Genomic DNA, 25000 nt, shown 5'->3' on the forward strand with positions numbered 1-25000 from the left:
TCACCAAAAAACAAAATAAAACAGACAAACAAAACAAAACGAAAAAATCAAGAAAAAACAAACAAACAAGCAAAAAAAACAAAACAAAATTAAACCACAAAAAGAGAGAGAGAAAAAAAATCTGCATACACACACACACACACATACACAGACAAACACACATACAGAAATCCTAACCTTCAGAAATCCGTAGATACTAATCAGAATTCTTGGGTTACGAGAGGCGAGGAAGCAGCAACGGTATGCAGGACTGAGAGAGAGGGATGGTAAATGGTCGGGCGCCAGGCAGTGTTTGGAGAAAGACGAGTGGGTAGTTTCAGTACAGTTCAGTAACTCCTCTTCTCTCTCTCTCTCTCTCTCTCTCTCTCTCTCTCTCTCTCTCTCTCTCTCTCTCTCTCTCTCTCTCTCTCTCTCTCTCTCTCTCTCTCTCTCTCTCTCTCTCTCTCTCTCTCTCTCTCTCTCTCTCTCTATCGTTTCCTTCTACTGTAGTTTTAATGTTCGTTCTCCTTTTTCTTATATTTGTTTCTTTCCTTGTTTTATTCCTTTTGTCTCAGTCCTTTCTCCACTCCTCCTCTCTTCCTACTCTAGTCTTCAGTTTCTCTTTTTCTTTCTTTTTTCTGTCTCTTCCTTTTTTTACTTTCTATTTCCCTATTCTCTCCATTTTTATTCATTTTGTGTTCATTTCCTCCTTTCATTCTACTACTCCACTATCTAGTTTCTCTTTTCCATTTATTTACGTCTCGCTGTCTGTTTTTTTTTCCTCTGTTTCTCTTTTTTTCTCTCTCTTCTTATCACTCTCTACCTTCTCCTTTTCTTCATTTCCTTCTCCTCTACTTTCTCTCGTTTTTTCTTTCTTCCTTCTCAAATTCTGTATCTTCTTCCTTCTCTCTCTCCCTTCCTGTCTTCTGCCATGTTCCTTTTGTTAATTAGTCCCTTCTTTCCTTCTTCTTCTTCATCTTCTTTTTGTATTCCTTCCTGTCTCCTCTTTTCTCTCCCTCAGTTCCTCAATATGATGCTCAGTTCGTTTAATATATTCTAAACACAACTCCACAGGATTAAATAACACTAAAAGTATTCTCTCACTTCAATTCTACGCCCCATAAATGCATTTTTCCCCAGTCATTTATCTACTTTTTTCCCCTTCAGTGGTTTGTTAAAAAGTCAAGTTTCCATTTAGCATACGAGATGTGCTGTTGTCCCTTTTTTTTTTCCCATGTGTTATTTTACTTTTTTTCCCCTTTTTTTACTCAAGTGTCGGCTGTGGAATAGTGATTAGGGTGCGGCTGTAATTGGAGTTTTTTTATTTTATTTATTTATCTGTTTATTTTTATTATTATTTTTTGGGTAGAGAGGAGCGCTGAAAAGTGTGAATGCCACTTGACTTCATTGGCACAAGTTGGAAATATTTTTGGTTCACTCATTTTTCCATCGCTGCTTTGGGGAGGAACGGCACTGGACACCCCATCCCTCCCCCGACACACACACATTCCCTCCCTCTCTCTCTCTCTCTCTCTCTCTCTCTCTCTCTCTCTCTCTCTCAATCAACACGTAGATACCAGTATATGTTTTAGTGCCAGTGGGTGCCAAGTCAGTGCTTGCCCCTCGTAGCGCCAAGAGGTGATGTTTACTCAAGAATTCCCTGCCATGTTGTCACTGCTAGCGGGCTTGTTGGTGGAAAGGTTGTACAGTAAACAGAGTGTGAGCAAGGAAGTGTAGGACAGGTATTTGCTAACCTGATCTAGCATGCAACCCTGGTATGAGTCTTCCTCTCTCTGTCTCTCCCTCACCTTCTCTCCTCTCTTCTCAGTTTCTCTTCTCCCGTTTCTCTTGTGCATCTCTCTCCTTGTGATTCTTTCTTTCCTTCTCTCTCTCTCTCTCTCTCTCTCTCTCTCTCTCTCTCTCTCTCTCTCTCTCTCTCTCTCTCTCTCTCTCTCTCTCTCTCTCTCTCTCTCTCTCTCTCTCTCTCTCTCTCTCTCTCTCTCTCTCTCTCTCTCTCTCTCTCTCTCTCTCTCTCTCTCTCTCTCTCTCTCTCTCTCTTAGTTTCTCTTCTTCTCTCGGTTTCTCTCGTATCTCTCTCTTTCTCTCCTCCTGTGACTCTTTCTTTCCTTCGTTCCTTCATTGGTCTGTTTTTGTCATTCTCTTTCCTTCCTTCCTCCCTTCCTTCTTTTTTTCATTTATCTTGTTTTTTTTTCGTAATTTTTCTCTTTCCTTGCTTTCTTTCTGTCCCTACTTCCTTTTTTTCCTTCATTGGTTTCATTTTCATTATTCTCCTCTTCTTTCTTTCTTATTTTACTAGTCTTGCTTTTAATATTCTTCTCTTTTCTTCCTTATTTCTCATTTCACTGCTTTTTCATCATATTCTTCTCCCTTTACTCTTATTCTGCTCCCTTGGTCCCTCTTTTTGTCTTTCTTCTTATTCCTCATTTCATTTCTCCTCTCATTTACTTCCCTCTCTTTCTCCTCTTCCTCTCATTCCTCCCCCTCCTCCTCTTCTTTGACCTTAGCACCTCCATCCTCCCTTCTCTCCCTAACCAAATAACCTCCTCCATCTCCCTTCATACTTGTTTTCTCTCCTCTTCCTCCTCCTCTTCATTCCTCCTCCTTCCAGCACCCTCACATTTACTCTCCGTTCTTCAAATTCCACTAAAAAAAAAAATCCGGAATTGTTTACAGATGCAGAAACTAGCGCACGTGTAGCTTGTAAGGAAAATATAGACGGATTTTTGGCCACCGCAGTACACGGGGCGAAGTGGCAGCGTACAGATGGAAGGGACTTAAGAGGCGGGTCGGCAGGGAGATGGAGAAAGATGAAGGAACCATAACTGCGGAGATAAGTGCTAATAAAAAGGACCAAGGAGGCAGTACATGTTAGGAGTCTTGGAGAATTGTTGACTGTGAAGAAGGAAGAAGAAGGAGGAGGATGAGAAAGGGTTATAAGATTGTTTGGGAAGGAAGGGAGGAAGAAAGGAAGGAAGGAAGGAAGGAGGAAGGAAGGAAGGAGTGTAAGTGTGATAGTGAAGCGTGAAACGCACATCCCGTAGACTTCTCTGCCAATCTTGCGGTTATTCTCTCTCTCTCTCTCTCTCTCTCTCTCTCTCTCTCTCTCTCTCTCTCTCTCTCTCTCTCTCTCTCTCTCTCTCTCTCTCTCTCTCTCTCTCTCTCTCTCTCTCTCTCTCTCTCTCTCTCTCTCTCTCTCTCTCTCTCTCTCTCTCTCTCTCTCTCTCTCTCTCTCTCTCTCTCTCTCTCTCTCTCTCTCTCTCTCTCTCTCTCTCTCTCTCTCGCTCACGCTCATGCTCACGCACACACACACACACACACACACACACACACACACACACACACACACACACACACACACACACACACACACACACACACACACACACACACACACACACACACACACACACACACACACACACACACACACACACACACACTAACCGCCCCAACTCCCCCACACGCACACCATTCCCTCCCACACACCCCAACACACACTAAAACCCTTTCCTTCTCCCCCCTACACACACACACACACACACACACACACACACACACACACACACACGCACACAGCCCTCTCTCTCCCCTTTCAGTAAAACCTTTATTCCTTCCCCCCACTTACCCTCCCACACACACACACACACACACACACACACACACACACACAAACACATACATACTTTCCCCCTTCCTGCACACACAAACATAGCCTCCCATTCATCTGACCATACACACGAACCATAAAACAGCCTCACCATTACACTGGACGAGCACCATTACGCCAACCACTGCTCCAAGACGCCATAAAAACGACCCAAGCCTACACTCCCGTCCACGTGGCGCCATTATCTTGATCTGCGAGCCATCATTGACGCCACAAGGACAAAAGTGCGTTGTTTTTCTGAGATTGGGAGTCGCGAATAAGGCTTCAAGTCGAGTGTGTGTGAGGAAGATGAAAGATGGACGCAGGACGAGAGAGGACAAGGAATAAAAGGGAAGTAAATTACGGAAAAGACAGGCGGAAAAGGACAGGAAAAGAAAGGACGGAGAGCAAAGAGGAAGTAAATTATGGGAAAGAAGATGAAAAGATGGACGGAAAAAGACAAGAAAGGGAAAGAAGAAGAACGAGAGAGGACAGAGGGGAGAGAGGAAGTAAATTATGGAAGGGAAAATGAAAAGATAGACAAGACAGGCAATAAGGAAAAGTATATTGTTTCTAAAAGGAAAAAGGAGACATGGAAAGACGATAAGAAGTAAATGAAAGGGAAAAATAGACAGAAACGAAGGAAAAAGACGAAGAAAAAGGGAAAAAATAGAGGACAGAAAGTAAAATATTTTTCTAAATATACAGAAAAGAAGGAAAAGAAAAGGAAATAGACAGAAAAGGACAAAAATAGAGGACACAATGTAAGGAAAAATAAACTAGATGGAAAAACTCTATGCAAGGAAAGAAAGGAAAATAGGATGAAAAAAAAATAGAATGACAACAGAGGAAAGAGAGAGAGAGAGAGAGAGAGAGAGAGAGAGAGAGAGAGAGAGAGAGAGAGAGAGAGAGAGAGAGAGAGAGAGAGAATTAATAATATCTTTAAACCACATGCGAAGAGAGAAATACGAATAAAGGAAATAAAAAATAGGAAAATAGACGGAAAAGAACGAAAGATGGGGACAGAGAGAAAGAAAATAGGAAATTATATAAACGAAAGAAAAGGAGATACTGAAAAATAGTGAAAAAAAGCAAAAAAGACACAATGATATGTTTTGCAGAATAAGGAAGCCTCATCATCAATGTTATTTTTCTGACCAGTCACTAAGGAAGCATTAATTAGGGAGAGGCGGGCAGGTAAGCCTCTCACCTGTGCTACCTGACACCTAATTATCAACGTGGCGTGTCCTTCCCTCAGGTGGCTCATTTCTTATGTCTCTCTCTCTCTCTTTCTCTCTCTCTCTCTCGGTTTCTCTTCCTCTTACAATTTGTCTTCTTTCATTCATATGTCTGTCTTTCTTTTGTTATCTTTCCTTCTTCAGTTTCTCTTTCTCTTTCATTTCACAGCTTTTCTCTTTCTTTCTCTTTGTTTTGTGTTGTTTTGTTTAAGTTTTTCATCATTTATTTGTTTCTCATTTTTCTTTCTTCTTACCTTTCTTAGTTCTACTCTTCTTCTCTTCCTTTTTTTTTCCTCGTTGCCTATTTTTTTCTTTTCCTTGTTCTCGTCCTCGTCCTCCTCCTCCTCCTCCTCCTCCTCCTCCTCCTCCTCCTCCTCCTCCTCCTCCTCCTCCTCCTCCTCCTCCTCCTCCTCCTCCTCTTTTATAAAACATGGCCATCCATAATAAAAAAGGGTACTTTATCATTTCTTTATTACTACTACTACTACTACTACTACTACTACTACTACTACTACTACTACTACTACTACTACTACTACTACTACTACTACTACTACTACTACTACTACTATTACCACCACCACCACCATTACACTCAACAAAAAATAATAACAATAATACTAACATCTACTATCATAACATTAGAAGAAAAGAAGAAAATGCTTTGAAAAAAATAATAACTAATTCAAATATAAAAGAGTGAAAAGAACACTAAAAAAAAAAATAAATAAAATAAAAAATAAATTCATGCGGGGAATCATTAGGAAAATCAGCTCTCTTTTTTTTGTATCTCTCTTGTGCTGCTTAGTTCTCAGTTGCGATAAAAAGAAAGAGAGAGAGAGAGAGAGAGAGAGAGAAAAAAAAAAAAAAAAGGAGAAAATGTTAACCGCAACGAGTGTATTTTTTTATGCAAATTTAATGGAAGGACAGACATCAGATATATATATAGAAAAAAGTTGAAAAAAGTATGAAAAAAGTTCGGTTCAGAGAGAGAGAGAGAGAGAGAGAGAGAGAGAGAGAGAGAGAGAGAGAGAGAGAGAGAGAGAGAGAGGAGGGGGAGGTGATGGGAGGTGGGGAAAGAGAGAGAGAAAGTAGTCTAAACATCTCTCTCTCTCTCTCTCTCTCTCTCTCTCTCTCTCTCTCTCTCTCTCTCTCTCTCTCTCTCTCTCTCTCTCTCTCTCTCTCTCTCTCTCTCTCTCTCTCTCTCTCTTTTTTTTTTTTTTTAACTCAATTTAAACTCACAAAATACTGTGGCCACTTTTGCATAAATTAACTAACATTTCCGTGTCTTTTCATGGAATTGTGAAGAGACGACATAATTGGATTTATCTTTATTTCATATGCAGGTGTGTGTGTATGTGTGTGTGTGTGTGTGTGTGTGTGTGTGTGTGTGTGTGTGTGTGTGTGTGTGTGTGTGTGTGTGTGTGTGTGTGTGTGTGTGTGTGTGTGTGTGTGTGTGTGTGTGTGTGTGTGTGTTAATTATACCTTCTTATATAAGAGCTTAGGCTTAGGACAACAAAAAGGAAGAAAAATAAAAAAAACCTGATGTGCCGGTCTTTAAAGGAATAGCCTACTAATATTTGCTACTGGTAATAAACTATTAATACAGAACTTGCTAAACACACACACTCGTACTTACAACTGGTGACGCGTACTGGTAACACTGGTACACTTACAAGGTACTAGTCAGAAATAGCTTACTAATATTTGCTACTGGTAATAAATTGGTAATAGCCTACTAATATTTGCTACTGGTAATAAACTAGTAATATAGAGCTTGCTAAACACTCACACACTCGTACTTACAGCTGGCACACTTACAAGGTACTAGTCAGGCCGTGGCAGTGCTTATCAGTACCTTAGGAAGTAAAAATGAAGGTCAGGAATACGAATGGTTGAGACCTTAATGTTTATCAATAGAAATGTCACAGAGGAGTTCAGTGAGGCTATGCACCCACACTGCTCTTTTGATATCCTTGTCTTAGAGCACAGTACAGATTAGTGGGCATTCCTTGGGGTGTCTGAGGCCAAACAGTAACCTACGTGTGGTGTGTTTACAGAATATGGAAAAATAAAACAGTGTATCTTATTTACTGTTGTGTTATTTTCTAAAAGGGTAAAGTTGAAGTTATATAATATATGTATATAAAAAAGAAAATAGCGTGTTTACAGTCAAGTGTGTGGGGTGAACTGAGATGGGTTGGGTAAAATGAAGCATTGTTTTATTTACACTAATACATCGTGGTTTCCTGGAGCATTCTATTGATATAAACCTTGATTTCTTTTCTTCTTTACAATGAACAGAAATATTTACACATCGTCCCAACTAAACAGAACGCTCGTGCGATTCCTAACACAACCTATGCTCTTATGATATTTACATCTGGCAAAAAAAAAAAAAAAAGAAAGAAAACTAACTCGAGAAACCTTGGATACATTTATTATTCCTCAACTTTAAACTCTGATTGGACAAAGTAACAACAGCTAATGAAAACACGAGCATTTAAACTCAGGCTTGTCTTCTAGCTAACGTGTTCACATCAACGTGTCTCTGTGGCTGTGTGATGCTGTACAAACACTTCCGGGTCTTCCCCACACCAGCCTTACACAATACCAGCACAAGTTTATCAGTAGATGTGTAATGTTTATGTGTAGTGAGCGATGTGAGAATTAACCATCACCTTGCATTTTCCATATCCCAAACCAAGATCAAGACATCATTATAGTTGAAAGGAGCATTGTATTTCGTGTTATTATGAGCAATGTAAGAATTCAAAATCACTCTCTTATTTATTTGTTTATTTTTTTATATCTTAAGATGTTCCCAAACCCAACACAAGCATTTATCATTACTGTTACCAAGATTACTGTAGTGTGTGTTGTTATGAGCAGTATAGGAAGTAATTACCTCTATATTTAATTTGTCTCTATCTTGAAATCTTCCCAGAACAAACTCAAGAAATTGTAACTAATATTAAACGTTTATTATAAGCAGTATATGACTTCTGAATTACCTTCTTTTATTTAGTCGACGTCTTAAGCTCCTTCCAAACCAAACCCAAGGAATTTCAAGTTGCCAATCGTAATTTATGTTAGTATGACCGTCTTATGTGTTAATATGACCAATGCAAGGACTCAAAACCATCATCTTGCATTCAACCTACGCCTTGAGATCTTCCCAACCCGAGAACTGACAGTTACCTATAGAATTACCAATATATTGTCTTATTATGACTTTTTTAATACTTGAAGATCCTCCCGGAGAAAGCACTGTAGATAACCAAAGGACAAAGTTTCCAATGGGATTTCTTATCTTGTTACTAAAGCAATTTGTATATAGTCTGTGTCTCATTATAAGAGTAGTGTTCTGTTTTACTCTTTACTCTCTACACACACTCTCTCTCTCTCTCTCTCTCTCTCTCTCTCTCTCTCTCTCTCTCTCTCTCTCTCTCTCTCTCTCTCTCTCTCTCTCTCTCTCTCGAATTTCTACACCTATTTCATTATCTCATTACAGTTTTTCTCTTTATTTTCTAACCTTTTTCCTTGACTTTCTTTTTTACTCTCTACTCTCTCTCTCTCTCTCTCTCTCTCTCTCTCTCTCTCTCTCTCTCTCTCTCTCTCTCTCTCTCTCTCTCTCTCTGTCGGAAATCAGAACTTTTCCCCAACACTTTTATAAGTTTGGGCCGAAAGATCTACGATGGTCCATCCTCTTGTTAGCCCAATAAATTTCTCAGGAGACTTTCCTTCCAACTTAGCTTCGTGAGCCTCCACCTTTCCCCTTCCTCCTCCTCCTCCTCCTCCTCCTCCTCCTCCTCCTCCTCCTCCTCCTCCTCCTCCTCCTCCTCCTCCTCCTCCTCTGCCACCTTTTCATTCTGCATCAAGTCCTTTCCCCTCATCTGGGTTTCCTCCTCCTCCTCCTCCTCCTCCTCCTCCTCCTCCTCTTCGGTCCCCTTCCCCTTTTCATGCTGCATCTCGTCCTCCTCCTCCTCCTCCTCCTCCTCCTCCTCCTCCTTAGTCACTATCTTCTCACCCACCTTTCTCCTCCTCCTCCTCCTCCTCCTCCTCCTCCTCCTCCTCCTCCTCCTCCTCCTCCTCCTCCTCCTCTTCCTCTTGTTCGTCCTCGTCGCCTCGTCTTTCGCTTCATCCTCCTCTTCCATCACCTGTAATTTATCCTCCTCCTCCTCCTCCTCCTCCTCCTCCTCTCATTCCTCTTTTTCCTCCTTGTCCTCGTCATCCTCCTCCATCACCAGCAACATGTCCTCCTCCTCCTCCTCCTCCTCCTCCTCCTCCTCCTCCTCCTGCTATCTGGTGCATTTTTCCACCACCGTTTTCTTTAGTTGGTCATGCATGAGAGAAAACGCAACGATGTATCTACTTATATGGTCCAGAGAGAGAGAGAGAGAGAGAGAGAGAGAGAGAGAGAGAGAGAGAGAGAGAGAGAGAGAGAGAGAGAGAGAGAGAGAGAGAGAGAGAGAGAGACGAAATTATAGGAAAAACTGTAGAGATGATAGATAAAGAGAAAGAAAGAAAGAGAAAAAAAAGAAAAAATGGAAAAAAAAGTACAAGGTGAAAGCGTATCAGGTTTGGGAGAGAGAGAGAGAGAGAGAGAGAGAGAGAGAGAGAGAGAGAGAGAGAGAGAGAGAGAGAGAGAGAGAGAGAGAGAGAGTCGACTGGTCTTAGATATTCAACAAGGGCTGGAGAGACTGGAGAGAGAGAGAGAGCTTTGAGGGATGAACCATTGCCTGTGTGTGTGTGTGTGTGTGTGTGTGTGTGTGTGTGGTGAGCTATGAGGTGTGAGGGGGGAGGCGGTGCAATCAGCTGGAGGTCAGGAGGTGTGTGAGGGTGGTAAGCAGTAGCGGGGGCAGCAGCAGGGCGGGCAGGGCGGGGCTGAGACCAGAGCCTGAGGGAGACATGAGAGAAGGCATTAAGGTTAGTCCTGTATCACGCTGTAAACTCGTCCCCCTAAACTGAACGCAGGTGAAGTTAGGAGGCCATATTAGAAAGTCTGGATGGAAAATGAGTCCTTTTTAAGTAGAAATGGTGAAGATCTTAACTCGTCCCCCTAAACTGAACACAGGTGAATTTAGGAGGCCCTATAAGAAAGTTTGGAAGGAAAATGAGTCCTTTTTAAGTAGAAATGGTGAAGCTTTTAACTCGTCCCCCTAAACTGAACACAGGTGAACTTAGGAGGTCATATAAGACTTAGGAAGGAAAATTTGTGTTTTTTTAAGTAGAAACGGTGAAACTTTGCACTCGTCCCCTTAAACTGAGAGACACACTCACTGGAACACCTGCACTCACCTGTATTAAGCAAGAAGAGCGGGGCTGAGCCGGAGTGTTCATGCACCTCCACGTTGGCCTCGACCTGCGTGGACAGAGACAGCACCTCGGCGCGACACACCAGGCTGAGTGAGGGCACCAGCCTTCTGCCAATGGGTCGCTCCAGCACCGCCGTCGTGTCATATACCCCGAGGTACCTTCCCTCCCGCGGCGCCAGCGTCCTCACCCGCCCCGACTCCGGCTTGGGGAAAGAGGAAAGAGAGCATCGTGACTGAACTCCCCTGTGTGATTAGGTTTCGTGAGATTAGGCTGAATGAATTGGTTTCCCTGGGGCATCTGGTTCACCGTAAGTTATTAGAAGTGTTAGTGTGTTCCTGGGTTGGTAGAAACGTCACTAGGTTCCCAGTGGATTACTAGAGGAGCAATGATAGACGTCTTTGGCTTATCAGGTCGCCATGGGTAACTTAAAATGAATCAGGTGCCTCTGGTTTACTTCAAGAGCGTTCATAGTTTCCTCTTGGGTTAGTAGAGGCGTCAGTAGATCTCCATGGGTTATTAGAAGACTGTTATTGGGTTCCCCTGGTTTATCATGTCCCAGTGGGTAACGAAAATAATAATTAGGTCTCTGGTTTCCTTCGAGATTGTCATTAGTTTCCCTTATGTTACTAAAAGAGTGTTATTGGGTTCCTCTGGATTACTAAGACTGTTATTGGGTTCCTCTGGGTTTTTAGAAGTGCCTTAGTACGTCTTCCTGGGTTATCTGTCCCCTGGGTTACCACAAGAATGCAAAATGAGATAAATTAAGTAGTCATCCCTTGAAAACCACAATAATCTCGTTTTCTAAGTGCTCCCTGTGGATAGCTAGTAACAGTCTGTCATTCCTTATACTAAACTACCCTTAACTACCTTTAACTACCTGTAACCGTCACTCCTTACTCTATAACGACCTGTAACGACCTGTAATGACCTGTAGTGTCTTGGAGGTGTTAAGCAAAGCAGTCTCTGGAAATGCATGTTAGTGAGAAGACCCACTCTCTCTCTCTCTCTCTCTCTCTCTCTCTCTCTCTCTCTCTCTCTCTCTCTCTCTCTCTCTCTCTCTCTCTCTCTCTCTCTCTCTCTCTCTCACTCGAACCAAACACCAAGCATTGTGGTTGTGCACGTATTCCGTCCTGTTATAATGGTCACCTCATAATATAAATCAGTGCTGTTATCGCCTCTATGGACTGCTACTAAGTGTCCTGCGCGTTACTCTATCACCTCTTGTGTGTCTCCTCAAAGGGCGTGGATGGAGGTTATGTACATTTGGGATGACAACTGCTGCTAACGATCGCGTGGCATTACTATCATTAGCACTCTAAATCCTGTGTCCTTTTTGTCTTGTTTAGGGTAAAGTGGATGATTTTATGGTGTTTTGTGGCTGTCTTAAAACTTTCAACATGCAGCGTTAACGTACGTCTGTCTGAATCATGTGTCTCTTTTGTGGTAATTGTAAGAGTAGGTGACTTTCTGGTGTTCAGTGGCTAATGTCTTAAAACTTTCAGCGCATAGCATTAACCCTTAACTGCTGTGCTCGTCTTTGGTTAACACTGAGGGACTGTAATGAGCTGCTTGGATGGACGTGAAGAAAAAGATGGTGAATATGAATTTTTCCCTCACTAAACCACAGAGGTATGGATTATAGAGCCTAGTACAAAAAAAAAAAAAAAAGAAAGAAAGAAAAAAAAAATATGAAGATTATGGGAAAGATTGACTGGCAGTGAAAGACTTAAAATCACTGTAGAAATAAATGACAAGCATCTGCAAGGAAGAATAAAGAAACCAAGAGAATACTGGATCAATTTCACACAATTTCCCCTACATTAGCATCATTGCAGCGAGGAGTACGAAGAAAACGGAATTCTCAGTAACAGTCTCACTTTTAGCATCAACACAACAAAAAGAAAACAAAGAAAACGCAAATCCACACAACTTCAACTCATAACGCTATTACAGCCAAGACAAATCAACAAAAAACGGGAACCCACAGTCATAGCCACGATTTTAGCAGCAGTACAGCAAGGATAGAAAGAAAACGAAAAGAAAACGTACCACACACAGCCTCACCTACAAACCAAACCAAATACTAGAAAGAAAACGTGTCTCTGCTGCCTCATCTACTCAAAACTTCAGTAAAACCAAGGACACTCAACAGAAAACGTGTACTCACAGTCACAGCCTCTCGGTTCATGAAGAAGGTGAGGCGGGCTGGCGGGCGGGAGTCGTAGGCGGTGCACGTGACGTTAAGCATCTCGCCCACTCGGTAACTTGATCTCAGCCCTCCCAGTGTTGGCGCGTCCGGCATTGCTGGGTACACGGGAGGGAAAGATACGTAGATAGATAGGTGGGTGGGTGGACAGGTAGATAAATATATGTATAAATAGATGAATAGGTAGGTAGATGAATATAAAGAGAGGTAGATGAATAGGTGAATAGACAGACGGTTAAATAGATAAATACATACATCAATAAATATATAGATAGATAAATAGATAAATTGCTAAACTGACAGATTGATAGGTATATGGATGGGTAGAATGATAGATAAGTGGATAGATAGATAGATAGATGATTTAATTTGCCTTTTTAATAAACTATAATGATTTTCTCGTCCATTTTACATAAGAAGAAGAGAATTAAAGAGGAGGTTCTGTGTATTATTATTATTATTATTATTATTATTATTATTATTATTATTATTATTATTATTATCTGTGTTATCTTCTTATCTATTAATTTTCTTGTTTTATTTGTTTGATAGTGGCTCTCTCTCTCTCTCTCTCTCTCTCTCTCTCTCTCTCTCTCTCTCTCTCTCTCTCTCTCTCTCTCTCTCTCTCTCTCTCTCTCTCTCTCTCTCTCTCAAAAGTTCTTTTTCTATATTTTCTTTACTTTTTTTTCTTCACTCGTCTTCTTATTTCTCCTCCTCCTCCTCCTCCTTTTCTCTTTTCGTCCTGCCTTTCTTCTATTACTGCTTCTTCTCCTTCTCTTTTTTCCTGTCCTATCATTCCTCCTCCTCCTCCTCCTCCTCCTCCTTTTCCTTTTCTTTTTTATTTCGTCTTTCTCCTATTACTCCTTCGTCTCTTTCTTCCCTTCTTGTATTACTTCTCCTCCTCCTGTTCTCCTTTTATCTGTCCTTATATCATTCCTCATCCTTCTTCTCCTCTTCCTTCTCTTCTCCTTCTATTCTGTCTTTCTCCCATTACTCCTTCTTCTACAGGTCCTCCTACACCTCCTCCTCTTCTTCTTTTGTCCTGCCATTCTTTCTCCTACTGCTACTACTGCTCCCGAACCACCACCACCACCACCAGCGATAGCACTACCACCAGCGCTACCTCGTCTAACCCCAGCAACACTTACCTACCACAGTGAGATTGCTGGAAGCGAACGAGGACTCAAAGTAGGGGCTCTCGCTCATGACTTCGCAGCGGTACACCCCCTCGGAATCCAGGCGCAGCTCCCTCAGGGTCACCACGCGCTCGTCCGACTGGGAAAGCTGTGGGGAAAAACGAGGCGCGAAGAACCGGGAGTGTTAGGTGAGAATATCTGAGTGTGTTTGGTCTTCTTGCCTGTCTTCCTTTGTGGGTGAGTTTCTTTTACTGTTTCTCTCTCTCTCTCTCTCTCTCTCTCTCTCTCTCTCTCTCTCTCTCTCTCTCTCTCTCTCTCTCTCTCTCTCTCTCTCTCTCTCTCTCTCTCTCTCTATCTTTGTTTTTTCTCAATTTTTAAGGTTGGTCTGTTATTTTGTGGGTTTCTTACTGTCTCTCTCTCTCTCTCTCTCTCTCTCTCTCTCTCTCTCTCTCTCTCTCTCTCTCTCTCTCTCTCTCTCTCTCTCTCTCTCTCTCTCTCTCTCTCTCTCTCTCTCTTTTTCAATCCTTATATGGTGTGTTTTCTTTTCTTTTTCTTTTCTTTTTTAAGGGGTTTGTAAAAATGTGGCGTTCTTCCTGTTTCTCTTTCTCTATCTCTGTCTCTCTTTACGGTGTCATTAAGCTGTGTCAGTTTTTTTTTTCTTTCATTTCTAAGGTGAGTTTGCAAATTTTTTTTATCGTTAGCACCGGATAGAAATGGACACAGTTTCAAGAATGTGTGAGTGTGTTTGCCTTTCTTGTGTCTGCCTTTGTGGTGTGTGTGTGTGTGTGTGTGTGTGTTTATTTACTGCTGTTTCTCTTTCTTTCTTTTCTTTTCTCTCCTTTCTCTTTCGTGTTTGTTTTATTAATGTTTTTCTATTTTTCTAATACGTGACGTGGATTCGTTATATACTGGAACATTGAGTATTGAAGGCTGTTTAAGAATATTCCAGTGATTTTTTTACATTTCTCTTTATATATGACGTGGATTTCTAAAAGTTTCAAATAGTACTACCTAAAAAAATAGAAAGAAAATGGGCGCTTTTGTAAGAACATTAAGCGTTTTCAGTGTTCTTATTTTCTTGAGTGCTCTTTTCTATCTCTCCTTATGTACAGAGTTACTATTCATACAGTGTATTGGAAGGTGTATTAGCATTTATCTTACCGTAACATTGAGTTGATGAAGGGTGTGAAGAATAGAGGTAGTGCATTTAGGTGTGTGTGTGTGTGTGTGTGTGTGTGTGTGTGTGTGTGTGTGTGTGTGTGTGTGTGTACGTTAAGAGCATATACAACTAAACACTCTGGAAAGGATAGGCGTGTTTGGCGTCAGTTCTCATCACAGCAACGCAATTAGGAACACGCAGACCTTCGCAACACAACACAGCACACCACTACCACACCACCAACACAACACCACCAATACAACACAACATTAACACAACACCACCACCATACCATTACCACAACACACAACACAACACAACACACCACCATAAACTACAGCACCGACACATCAACACACCACAAACAGCCTCTAGCCTAGACGCATCACCACAGACACACACCATAACACCACAACCGACAACCCAGCCACCACAATCTTCCTGGACAGCAACACCACACCTCACCACACCATTCCCTACCACACCACTTCACTATATTCACCACACGTCACGCACCACACACATCTCATGAGGAGAGTACATTTTGATAGGAATTATTTATTATTTTTTTCCCCTTTTTTTAAGCGGTCGTATAAATTTTGTACTCTAGTGAATATTGTGGGGAAAAAGGAAAAAACTGAGGCCATACTTTCCATATCTCAATTTTTTTTTTATTTAACATGCGTACACACACACACACACACACACACACACACACACACACACACACACACACACACACACACACACACACACACACACACACACACACACACACACACACACACACACACACACACACACACACACACACACACACACACACACACACACACACACACACACACACTCAGCCAGAACGCCTCACATAACAGAAAGAAAGAACACACACACACACACACACACACACACACACGTAACGTACTCACACCAACACTAACAATGCTAACACCTACAGTTTCATAAGACAACAGAAGGGGGAACACACCTACACACACCTACACCTGAAGCTGATTCACTCACGTCAACATCCCAGACTTAAAATAGAAACACACACACACACACACACACACACACACACACACACACACACACACACACACACACACACACACACACACACACACACACACACACACACACACACACACACACACACACACACACACACACACACACACACACACACACACACACACACACACACACACACACACACACACACACGCAGATTTGACTCACTCACCTTAACACCCTCACCTTAAAAAGACAGAAAAAAAAAAAAAACCAAGAAGAAAGAAAAACATGAACGAAAATCAAAATCCACACATTTGGTCCACTCACCTCCACACTAACTCCTTCAATATGATGATCCACCTTCACCTGGGGCTTGTTCTTGGGTACATAGCTGTAGAACTGCTCATCATTCTTATACCACCGAACTGAGTAGAATCCTCTCTCGCCCGCTGCCCACAGACACTCCAGCCTCGCCTGCCGCCCCGCCACTCCTGGCTGCGGCACCTTGACGTTGTGGACTTGAACCCCCAGTGCTCCTAGTTGAATGTAAGCCCAGCCTGAATGGGAGGCGAGGGAGGGACAGACGTAGGCGAGAAGATGTGGAGGGGAGAGTTTAAAAGTGATACGTATGGAAGGAAAGTAAGAGAAGGTGGAGCAAGTTTAGCAGAATAAGGAGGAAAGTAAGCGTTTAAAAGGGACGGGTGTAGATTTGGGGATGGAAAAAGTATGATAAGATTAGAAGGTGAAGAAGTAAAAGGAGAAAGAGGAACAGAAGAAGGTGTGGAGGCAAGGGTGTAAGAGTGGTTAGGTATAGAAGAAGAGAAGGAGGTGGTGAAGGGGAGGGAAGAACAGACACAGAGTAGAAGGAGAGAGCAAAGAAAAGTTTGTAGGAGAGGCAGGTACGGAAGGAAAGAATAAAGAGGAAGAGATGAAGGAGAGGGAAGAAGAAGCAGGTGAAAGAGAGGACAGAGGAAATATAGAAGAAAAAAAAAAGAAAGTGAGAGAAGAAGTGTATAGTAGAAAAAAAGAATGAAGAGATTAGATTAGTTAAGAAAAGGATGATAGTGAAATAGAAGATAGATAGATGAGGGAGAGGAAAAACAGAGGAAGAAAAAACGGATAAAAGAAAAAGAAAACGAAGACAGTGATAAAGAAAGATGGATAATAATAGCAAAAACAGTACATGCGGACAGACAAAGATAAATCATGCAATGGGAAGCAAAAAAAAAAAAAAAAAAAAATGAGAAATAGAGAGAGAAACGAGGTAATCAGAGAGAGAGAGAGAGAGAGAGAGAGAGAGAGAGAGAGAGAGAGAGAGAGAGAGAGAGAGAGAGAGAGAGAGAGAGAGAGAGAGAGAGAGAGAGTATAACAATAAGCCATTTGACATAACAATGAAAAATCCCTTGTCTATACACAACTACACTACAAAAAATCTTCAGACTCCCCAAATCTAACAGGAAAAGACCACCAACCCGTGAAACCTTTTAAAATATAAACACAGCGAGACTTTGAGGCGAAGAAAACCAAAGCAACGAAATGAAGACAAGAGGGGGATAAAATAAAACTGGAAATACAAAAGAACACAAAGAATTTAATGGTATTTCTTTCCTTAAATGCAACAGGGAGTTAAAGTTTAAGAGCGATTTAGAATATAACTGGATTATTTTGTGATGGAAATACTGAAATGGAGTTTGGATTTGAAAGTTACGTGAAATTATGTAGAGTAATGGTAGAGATTGCAATAGAGAAAGATAGAAAAATGATACAGAAGAGAATTACAGTTTATATTAAAGGGATACTATAGTTAGCAATATTAAATAGAGTTTAGTATTGGGAATTACATGAAATTTATATAAAAAATAGAGACGGCAATGAAAAATGATAGGAGAAAGAATACTAAAGGGAATTATATGTTAGACAGAAACTATAGATAGAAATATTAAAATAGAGTATAGCATTGGAGGTCACGTGAAGTTATATGAAGTAAAAATAGAATTAGAGATAGAAGAAAGATCGCAAAAGGTAATTGCATGTTATACAGAATGCTGTTAAGAGACATAGATAGAAGAATGATGAAATTAATTATGAACAAGACAAAGCAAGTTATCTGAAGGGACTTGGAATTGAGACAGATGGAAAGATAACAATATTATACCGAAATGTAAAATGAATAAGGCGAAGGAAGTCATATAGAAGATCAGCAGACGGATAGAAGTATAATGAAATGAACAATGAATAAGATAAAGCCACTTATTTGAAAGGGATTTGAATAGAGATACAGTAAAGAAGAAAAAAATAAACAATGTAAAATAAAGGAGATGAAGGCAGTTACATACAAATTCAACAGAGAGAGACAGAGAGAGATAGAGAGAGGAATATTAAACTGAAATTATTAATTAAGTGAAAATTCTTGTCATCATTTGAGAAGGTGTTCAGTTCACAATTATATAATATTCGTAAAGTGAAATATGTGTTGTTAATATCTCACTAATACTAATGCTACGGTTTTTTTATATAGTATTTCAGAGAGAGAGAGAGAGAGAGAGAGAGAGAGAGAGAGAGAGAGAGAGAGAGAGAGAGAGAGAGAGAGAGAGAGAGACGGAGAAAATAATACAAAAGACAAATAAAGAAAGAATTAACACAATACAAATATGTAAACAAACAAAAAAAATGAAAGAGAATAAAACAGAAGAGAGAGAGAGAAAAAAAAAGCAAGAAAAAAGACAATATAAAAAAAGTAACCACACCAGAGAGAGAGAGAGAGAGAGAGAGAGAGAGAGAGAGAGAGAGAGAGAGAGAGAGAGAGAGAGAGAGAGAGTGAATAATAGGACTGACGAGTGAGGGGAGAAGTATAAAGAGGAGAGAAGGTAAGACCATTGCAACTTCCCCTCAACCCTCACTACTTTATCTCTTCCCTCCCACCACACCTGACTCGGCCCGTATTCTGAAACGTGCCAGCATCTCATTTCGACCTCGCTCACTGCAGCAGGCTCTAGTGGAAGTTAATGGGCTTCAAGGGTGTTTTCGTGGTTCTAGTGAGAGTTTAGCAAGGACAATGGGTTCTAGTGGAAGTTATTAGGGTTTTCAAGTTTTTTTTTCGTGGTTTTAGTGAGATTAGAAATGAAAACGGGTTCTAGTGGAAGTTACTGGGGTTTTCAAGGTTCTTTTCGAGGTTTTAGTGAGCTTAGCAATAACAGCGGGTTCTAGTAGGAGTTACTGGGGTTTTCAAGGATGGTTTCATGGTTCTAGTCGAGGTTACTGGATTTCAAAGTAGTTTTTGTGACTGTATTGATAGTTTGATAAGAATTCTACCTAACTGAAGGCTCTAGCGGAAGTTACTAGGGTTGAAAGGAATCTATAACTTCAACAGGTTCTAGTGGAAGATAATGAGTTTTAAAAAGTGTTTTCGTGACTGTATTAATAGTTTAACCCTTTGATTGCCTCTTGGCGCACCTTTTCTTAATTACCAGTCGTTCCGAGACACCTTTACTTGTTCTACATTCGCATCCGATCTTTGAACTCGGAAGAAATTGCAAAACATATTCTTTTCATCGCTAACTTTATTGTACTGTAGATGCTTAGAAAGACTTCACGCATTGCTTCTGATACTACACTGTACTAGTTATTTCGTGTCGTGGAAGTTCTTGTGGTCTTGTGGTTTCTCAGGGACCAGTAAGAAGGTTCATTCGGAGTATTGCCAAAAGGTCAGGTCGTGTCAAGGGTTCTGGAATTCTGAGGTGCAACTGACGTGAGCTTATGAGAGATTCACACAAGAATGGGCGTGTTGTTTCAAGCCAGCGACAGTCAGGCAGCTTGGTGTACCCTTAACCTTTGACGGGTGTGTGTGTATGTGTGTGTGTGTGTGTGTGTGTGTGTGTGTGTGTGTGTGTGTGTGTGTGTGTGTGTGTGTGTGTGTGTGTGTGTGTGTGTGTGTGTGTGTGTGTGTGTGTGTGTGTGTGTGTGTGTGGGAGTGTCAGATTTTCCTTATGTGTGGTAAAGTTAATTTGTTTTAACTTTTGGTGTTTTACTTTGCTTTTAAATTGAATCTTCTTTACTTTTTCATTAATTCCTTCTCTTTTCCTTCTTTCTTTGCTTTTTCTTTCTCCTTCTCCTTTTGTTTCTACTTTTTTTCTTATTCATGCTACCACCACCACCACCACTATCGCCACCACCACCACCACCACCACCACCACCACCACCACCACCACCACCACTACTACTACCACAACTACCACTACTACTAGCACCACCATCCCTGCCACCACCACCACCACCACCACCACCACCACCACTACTGCAAAAACAACAATAACAGTAAACACACACACACACGCACACGCAATTTTCCATCAGACCCAAAGTTTGAGAGCAAGATAAACATACATTGACCTCCTCCTCCTCCTCCTCCTCCTCCTCGTCCTCCTCCTCCTCCTCCTCCTCCTCCTCCTCTTCCTAAGCTGCTTTCTTTTCCTATATTTACTTCTTATGAGTCTCTTTATTTTTTCTTTATTATTTTTTTTTATTCCTCAAGGGTATTTTTTCATTTATTTGTTGTAGATTTATTTATTTTTTTCTTTGCATTTAATCTATCGTGTATTATTGAATTAATTTTCCATTTCAGCTTAACTTTTCTATCACTGATAATTTTTGCTTGTGTGCGGTTTTCATTTTCATTCGTTCTTCATTTGTTTCATAATTGAACGATAGAGATCATATCGTCTTTAATAAGAACGCCACACACACACACACACACACACACACACACACACACACACACACACACACACACACACACACACACACACGGAGGATTAATTATCATTTCAAGTCTAACACCATTTTCTTCATCCGTATGAGAAGAAACTATAAATATTTTGTAGTGTGCACCGTGCGTAGTGAAAAAATATTACTAAATCATTATACAAGGTGTGTGTGCGTGTGTGTGTGCGTGTTTATGAAATCATCTTTGTATAATACCTAAGCCTTCTTCTATTTCACTAACATCACTTTTCATTCTTTCACTGTTATGCAATCTTTACTTACGCTACATTACAAACACCTTCTTTCCTTTCTCCTCTTATGCCTTGTGAAGTGAGAAAAACTTAACGTGCATTGCTTCTCGCCTCGCATTTCTTACCTGGAGTCACATCTGAGAGCTTTCTCTTCTACTTGACTCCTATTTCTTGTCTCTCTCAGTGTCTGCCTCGCGTTCCAGTTACCTTTATTACATTACCACCTCTGTGTCACCTGTCTCGTGTGCTTTGAGCTTGTTTGCTACGCTTGTCATCCCAGCAAGCCTCTCTGTTCTTACACTGGAGCAGACTTAGCAAGGTGGCAAGTGTGTAGGTGCTAGGTGCTTTCAAGAGAAGAAAGTGTTTAAGAATATGAAGACTCGCTAGTGGAAGTTATTGGGAGTTTTCAGGAGTGTTTTCATATTCCAAGCAAAGTTTAACAATGAGAACCACCCTTGGGAACACTGCTCAGCATTTCTGGCACCTATGAAGTGATGAGAGGAAAGGGTTTAAGAATATGAAGACTTGGAAGTTACTGCGAGTTTTTAGGAATCTTTAGGAGTGTTTTCGTATTCCAGTGACAGTTTAACGATGAGAACCACCCTTGGGAACACGACTCAGTATTTGTGGGACCTATGAAGTGATGAGAGGAAAGCGGCTAAGAATACGAAGCCTTGGTAGTGAAAGTTTTTGAGGTTTTAAGAGTGTTCTCATGATTCCAGTGACAGTTTAACAAGGACGTTTCAATGTCATTAGGAAAACCACCCTTGGGAACACGACTCAGTGTTTCTGGCACCTATGAAGTGATGAGAGGCAAGCGACTAAGAATACGAAGACTTGTTAGTGGAAGTTATTGAAGTTTTACGAGTGTTTTCATGATTGCAGTGACAGTTTAACAAGGACTGAAGATCATCACTAGGAAAACCACCCTTGAGAACACGTCTAAGCATTTCTGAGAGAACAAAACACTTAAGAATACGAAGGTCCGCTAGTGGAAGTTAGTGGAGACCTTCAAGAGTATTTTCACGATTCCAGTGACAGTTTAATAAGCACTCTACACCACCAACAGGAAAACCACCCTTGAGAACACCACGAAAACACGAGAACGCGAATATTTTGACCTGATGACCAAAGCGATTAAGAATACAAAGTTATGAGAGTTTTTAAGACTTTTTACGACTCTAGTAACAGTTTGACGAGGATCTTCACAATCACTAGGAAAACCACCCTGGGAGAACACGGCCAAGTACTTCTACCTGACAAGACTAAAGAATAAGAACTTACTGGAACATTCAAGAGTATTTTCTTGATTCCAGCGACAATTTAACAGTGGCTACCCCATCACTTGAAAACCACCTTAGAAAACACAACTTTGTTTTGTCTTTAACCTGACGAGAGGGCAAAAGGTTTAAAGCCACGAGCATTCAACTCACCTTGTGGAATGGATAATGTGAAGAGGAAAAGGAGACCCCAGAGAGAGAGGAGACCAGGGAGAGAGGAAGAGAAGGGAGTGGATGGGATGGGGAGGGGAAGGAAGGACTGCAGGAAAGATGTTCTCCTCTCTTTCTTCTTCTTCTTTCTCTTCTCTTCCTTCATCATCTGTGGAGGGAAACAAGAAGTGATATAATGAAGTAAGAAATGAAGGGATTGTTATCATTATTATTGTTTTGTTTATTTATTTTCTAAGTTTGTAGATTAATTGAAAAAATATCGTCTTGTTTATTTACTTATTTATTTATTCATTTTTATTTTCAAAGTGTGTTTTTGTTAATACTTTCAGAAAATTTCAAGTTTGCAGCTTTTTTTTCCTCTCTCTCTCTCTCTCTCTCTCTCTCTCTCTCTCTCTCTCTCTCTCTCTCTCTCTCTCTCTCTCTCTCTCTCTCTCTCTCTCTCTCTCTCTCTCTCTCTCTCTCTCTCTCTCTCTCTCTCTCTCTCTCTCTCTCTCTCTGTCCACTCCCAATCTCAAGCAGTTTCTTTTTCTTTCCCTTTTCATTTTTTTTTATCACCTCCTCCTTTTTCTGTCTTCCGGCGGCCTCATTTCCTCTCTTCCTTGTTATCCTCGCCCTTTCTCCTCTTTCGTCTCTCATTCTCTCTCTCTCTCTCTCTCTCTCTCTCTCTCTCTCTCTCTCTCTCTCTCTCTCTCTCTCTCTCTCTCTCTCTCTCTCTCTCTCTCTCTCTCTCTCTCTCTCTCTCTCTCTCTCTCTTTCCATTATTTACTTTCCTAAATAGATGTTTGTCTTGAAGTGTCCCTGAGTGTGTGTGTGTGTGTGTGTGTGTGTGTGTGTGTGTGTGTGTGTGTGTGTGTGTGTGTGTGTGTGTGTGTGTGTGTGTTTAGCTTTCATCAACGGAACCAAAACAAACATGATAAAATAGACATAGAAATAAATATGATTGAACAGGTATTGAAATAAAAAAAAATAATAATAATAAAAAGAAAATGCATATATAATTTTTTAAAACATGACAAAAGAAAACAAAATAGAGAAAAAGAATGTAAAAAAATAAATAAATAAACACATAGACAGAGAAACAGAAAGACAGACAGACAAACACACACACACACACACACACACACACACACACACACACACACACACACACACACACACACACACACACACACACACACACACAGGGAAAGTTCGATAAAACACCACATCACCTCTTTATTTAATTCTATCACCGGATCATTTTTTCCTCTGATATTCCGCTGTTTTTTTCCCCCAAACGAGAGGCGAGGCTGAGAGGGAATACTGATCACACCGTATTGTTAATTGGAGAGTTTGAGTGGCCAGCAAAAAATTCAAGCTGGGCCCAATTCACGAGTTCAGAAGTTAAACATATATTTTTTTTTATCATTCATTATATTTTTCCATTGCCTCTGTGTGTGTGTGTGTGTGTGTGTGTGTGTTTGTTTATTTGTCTGTCTACCACACACACACACAGACAGCAGCGTATTAATTCTTCTTATTATTAATTTTTTCCATATTTTCTGTCCTCTTTTTGAAATTAAATTCTTTTCTCCTCCTTTGTCGTCTCCTCTTCCTCCTCCTCCTCCTCCTCCTCCTCCTTTTTCTTTTTCTTTTCTTCTCCTTTTCCTCTTGCTACTCAAGTTTCTTTCTTCTCTTTCAGTTAAAGTATCTCTCTCTCTCTCTCTCTCTCTCTCTCTCTCTCTCTCTCTCTCTCTCTCTCTCTCTCTCTCTCTCTCTCTCTCTCTCTCTCTCTCTCTCTCTCTCTCTCTCTCTCGTGTCAGCATTTCTCAGGTAATGCGGGTTGGCCACTGACCCAAATTAACTAAACGTGATCTGCTCTTCCCAAATAACGTTTTAAAGCTTTCTGGCAACTGTCCTCTTCAGAAATACCCCTCTCTCTCTCTCTCTCTCTCTCTCTCTCTCTCTCTCTCTCTCTCTCTCTCTCTCTCTCTCTCTCTCTCTGTTTTGTATCAATTTTGTATCAATAATGTATCAAATTTGGTCTCAATTCTGTATCAGTTTTCCAATTTTGCATCAATATTTTTTTTGTATTATTTATTTATTTATTTATTTATTAATTTATTTATTTATTATTATTACTATTATTATTTTGCTAATATTGTCTTAATTTTGCATCAGTTCCGTATCAGTTTTGCCAGCGCGGAATTCACCGAGAGACGAGACGAGGCTACACACACACACACACACACACACACACACACACACACACACACACACACACACACACACACACACACACACGCTCCTAATTATCCCCAATGTTTCTAATTACCTTGCCAGCCATTACAACAGTGCTCCACAAATTAGTAATTACTTCACTCAATCCACAGGAACTCTCTGCCTTTCAATCTCTCTCTCTCTCTCTCTCTCTCTCTCTCTCTCTCTCTCTCTCTCTCTCTCTCTCTCTCTCTCTCTCTCTCTCTCATTTTCTTGTTTTTTTCGTTATTTTTTGGCTGTGTGGTTTAATTTTTCTATTTTCTTTTATTTTCTCTTTCTTTTCCTAGTTCTTCGTCCTCTCTCTCTTTCTCTTTCTGTCTTTCTCTCCCGCTTTCTTTTTCTTCCTCATTTTACTTGCGTTTGGCTTAGTTTCTCCATTTCTTTTAATATTCCTTTCCTTAATGCCGTTTACCATTACCCCCCTCCAATCTCTCTCTCTCTCTCTCTCTCTCTCTCTCTCTCTCTCTCTCTCTCTCTCTCTCTCTCTCTCGCTCTCTTTCCGGCATAGGCCTCTGTGCTCTGAATACTCCTTTCAATAGGCTTTGTATATTTTCCTA

General features: G+C 40.8%; 1 protein-coding gene and 1 long non-coding RNA gene across 3 annotated transcripts in view; one reads left to right on the forward strand and one right to left on the reverse strand.

Annotated features, from left to right (window-relative positions):
• Nucleotides 1–16317, forward strand: part of LOC135090538 (uncharacterized) — a 34185-nt gene extending 17868 nt beyond the window's left edge. The window contains exons 3-4 of the long non-coding RNA XR_010262032.1: nt 13567–13733; nt 16181–16317. This is a non-coding gene — a long non-coding RNA (uncharacterized LOC135090538). The remainder of the gene's footprint in view (nt 1–13566; nt 13734–16180) is intronic.
• LOC135090536 (uncharacterized) overlaps nt 9280–25000 on the reverse strand; it is a 28934-nt gene continuing 13213 nt past the window's right edge. The window contains exons 2-7 of one of the 2 annotated variants that reach the window (XM_063987354.1): nt 22167–22332; nt 16049–16278; nt 13558–13693; nt 12371–12507; nt 10186–10405; nt 9280–9784 (exon numbers count right to left, since the gene is read on the reverse strand). In XM_063987354.1, coding sequence (XP_063843424.1) covers nt 9699–9784; nt 10186–10405; nt 12371–12507; nt 13558–13693; nt 16049–16278; nt 22167–22332 — 975 coding nt within the window. In that variant the 3' untranslated portion in view covers nt 9280–9698. The remainder of the gene's footprint in view (nt 9785–10185; nt 10406–12370; nt 12508–13557; nt 13694–16048; nt 16279–22166; nt 22333–25000) is intronic. The other variant, XM_063987355.1, reaches the window with a different exon arrangement.

This window comes from Scylla paramamosain, chromosome 35 (assembly GCF_035594125.1).
Source record: "Scylla paramamosain isolate STU-SP2022 chromosome 35, ASM3559412v1, whole genome shotgun sequence".
NCBI lineage: Eukaryota > Metazoa > Arthropoda > Malacostraca > Decapoda > Portunidae > Scylla > Scylla paramamosain.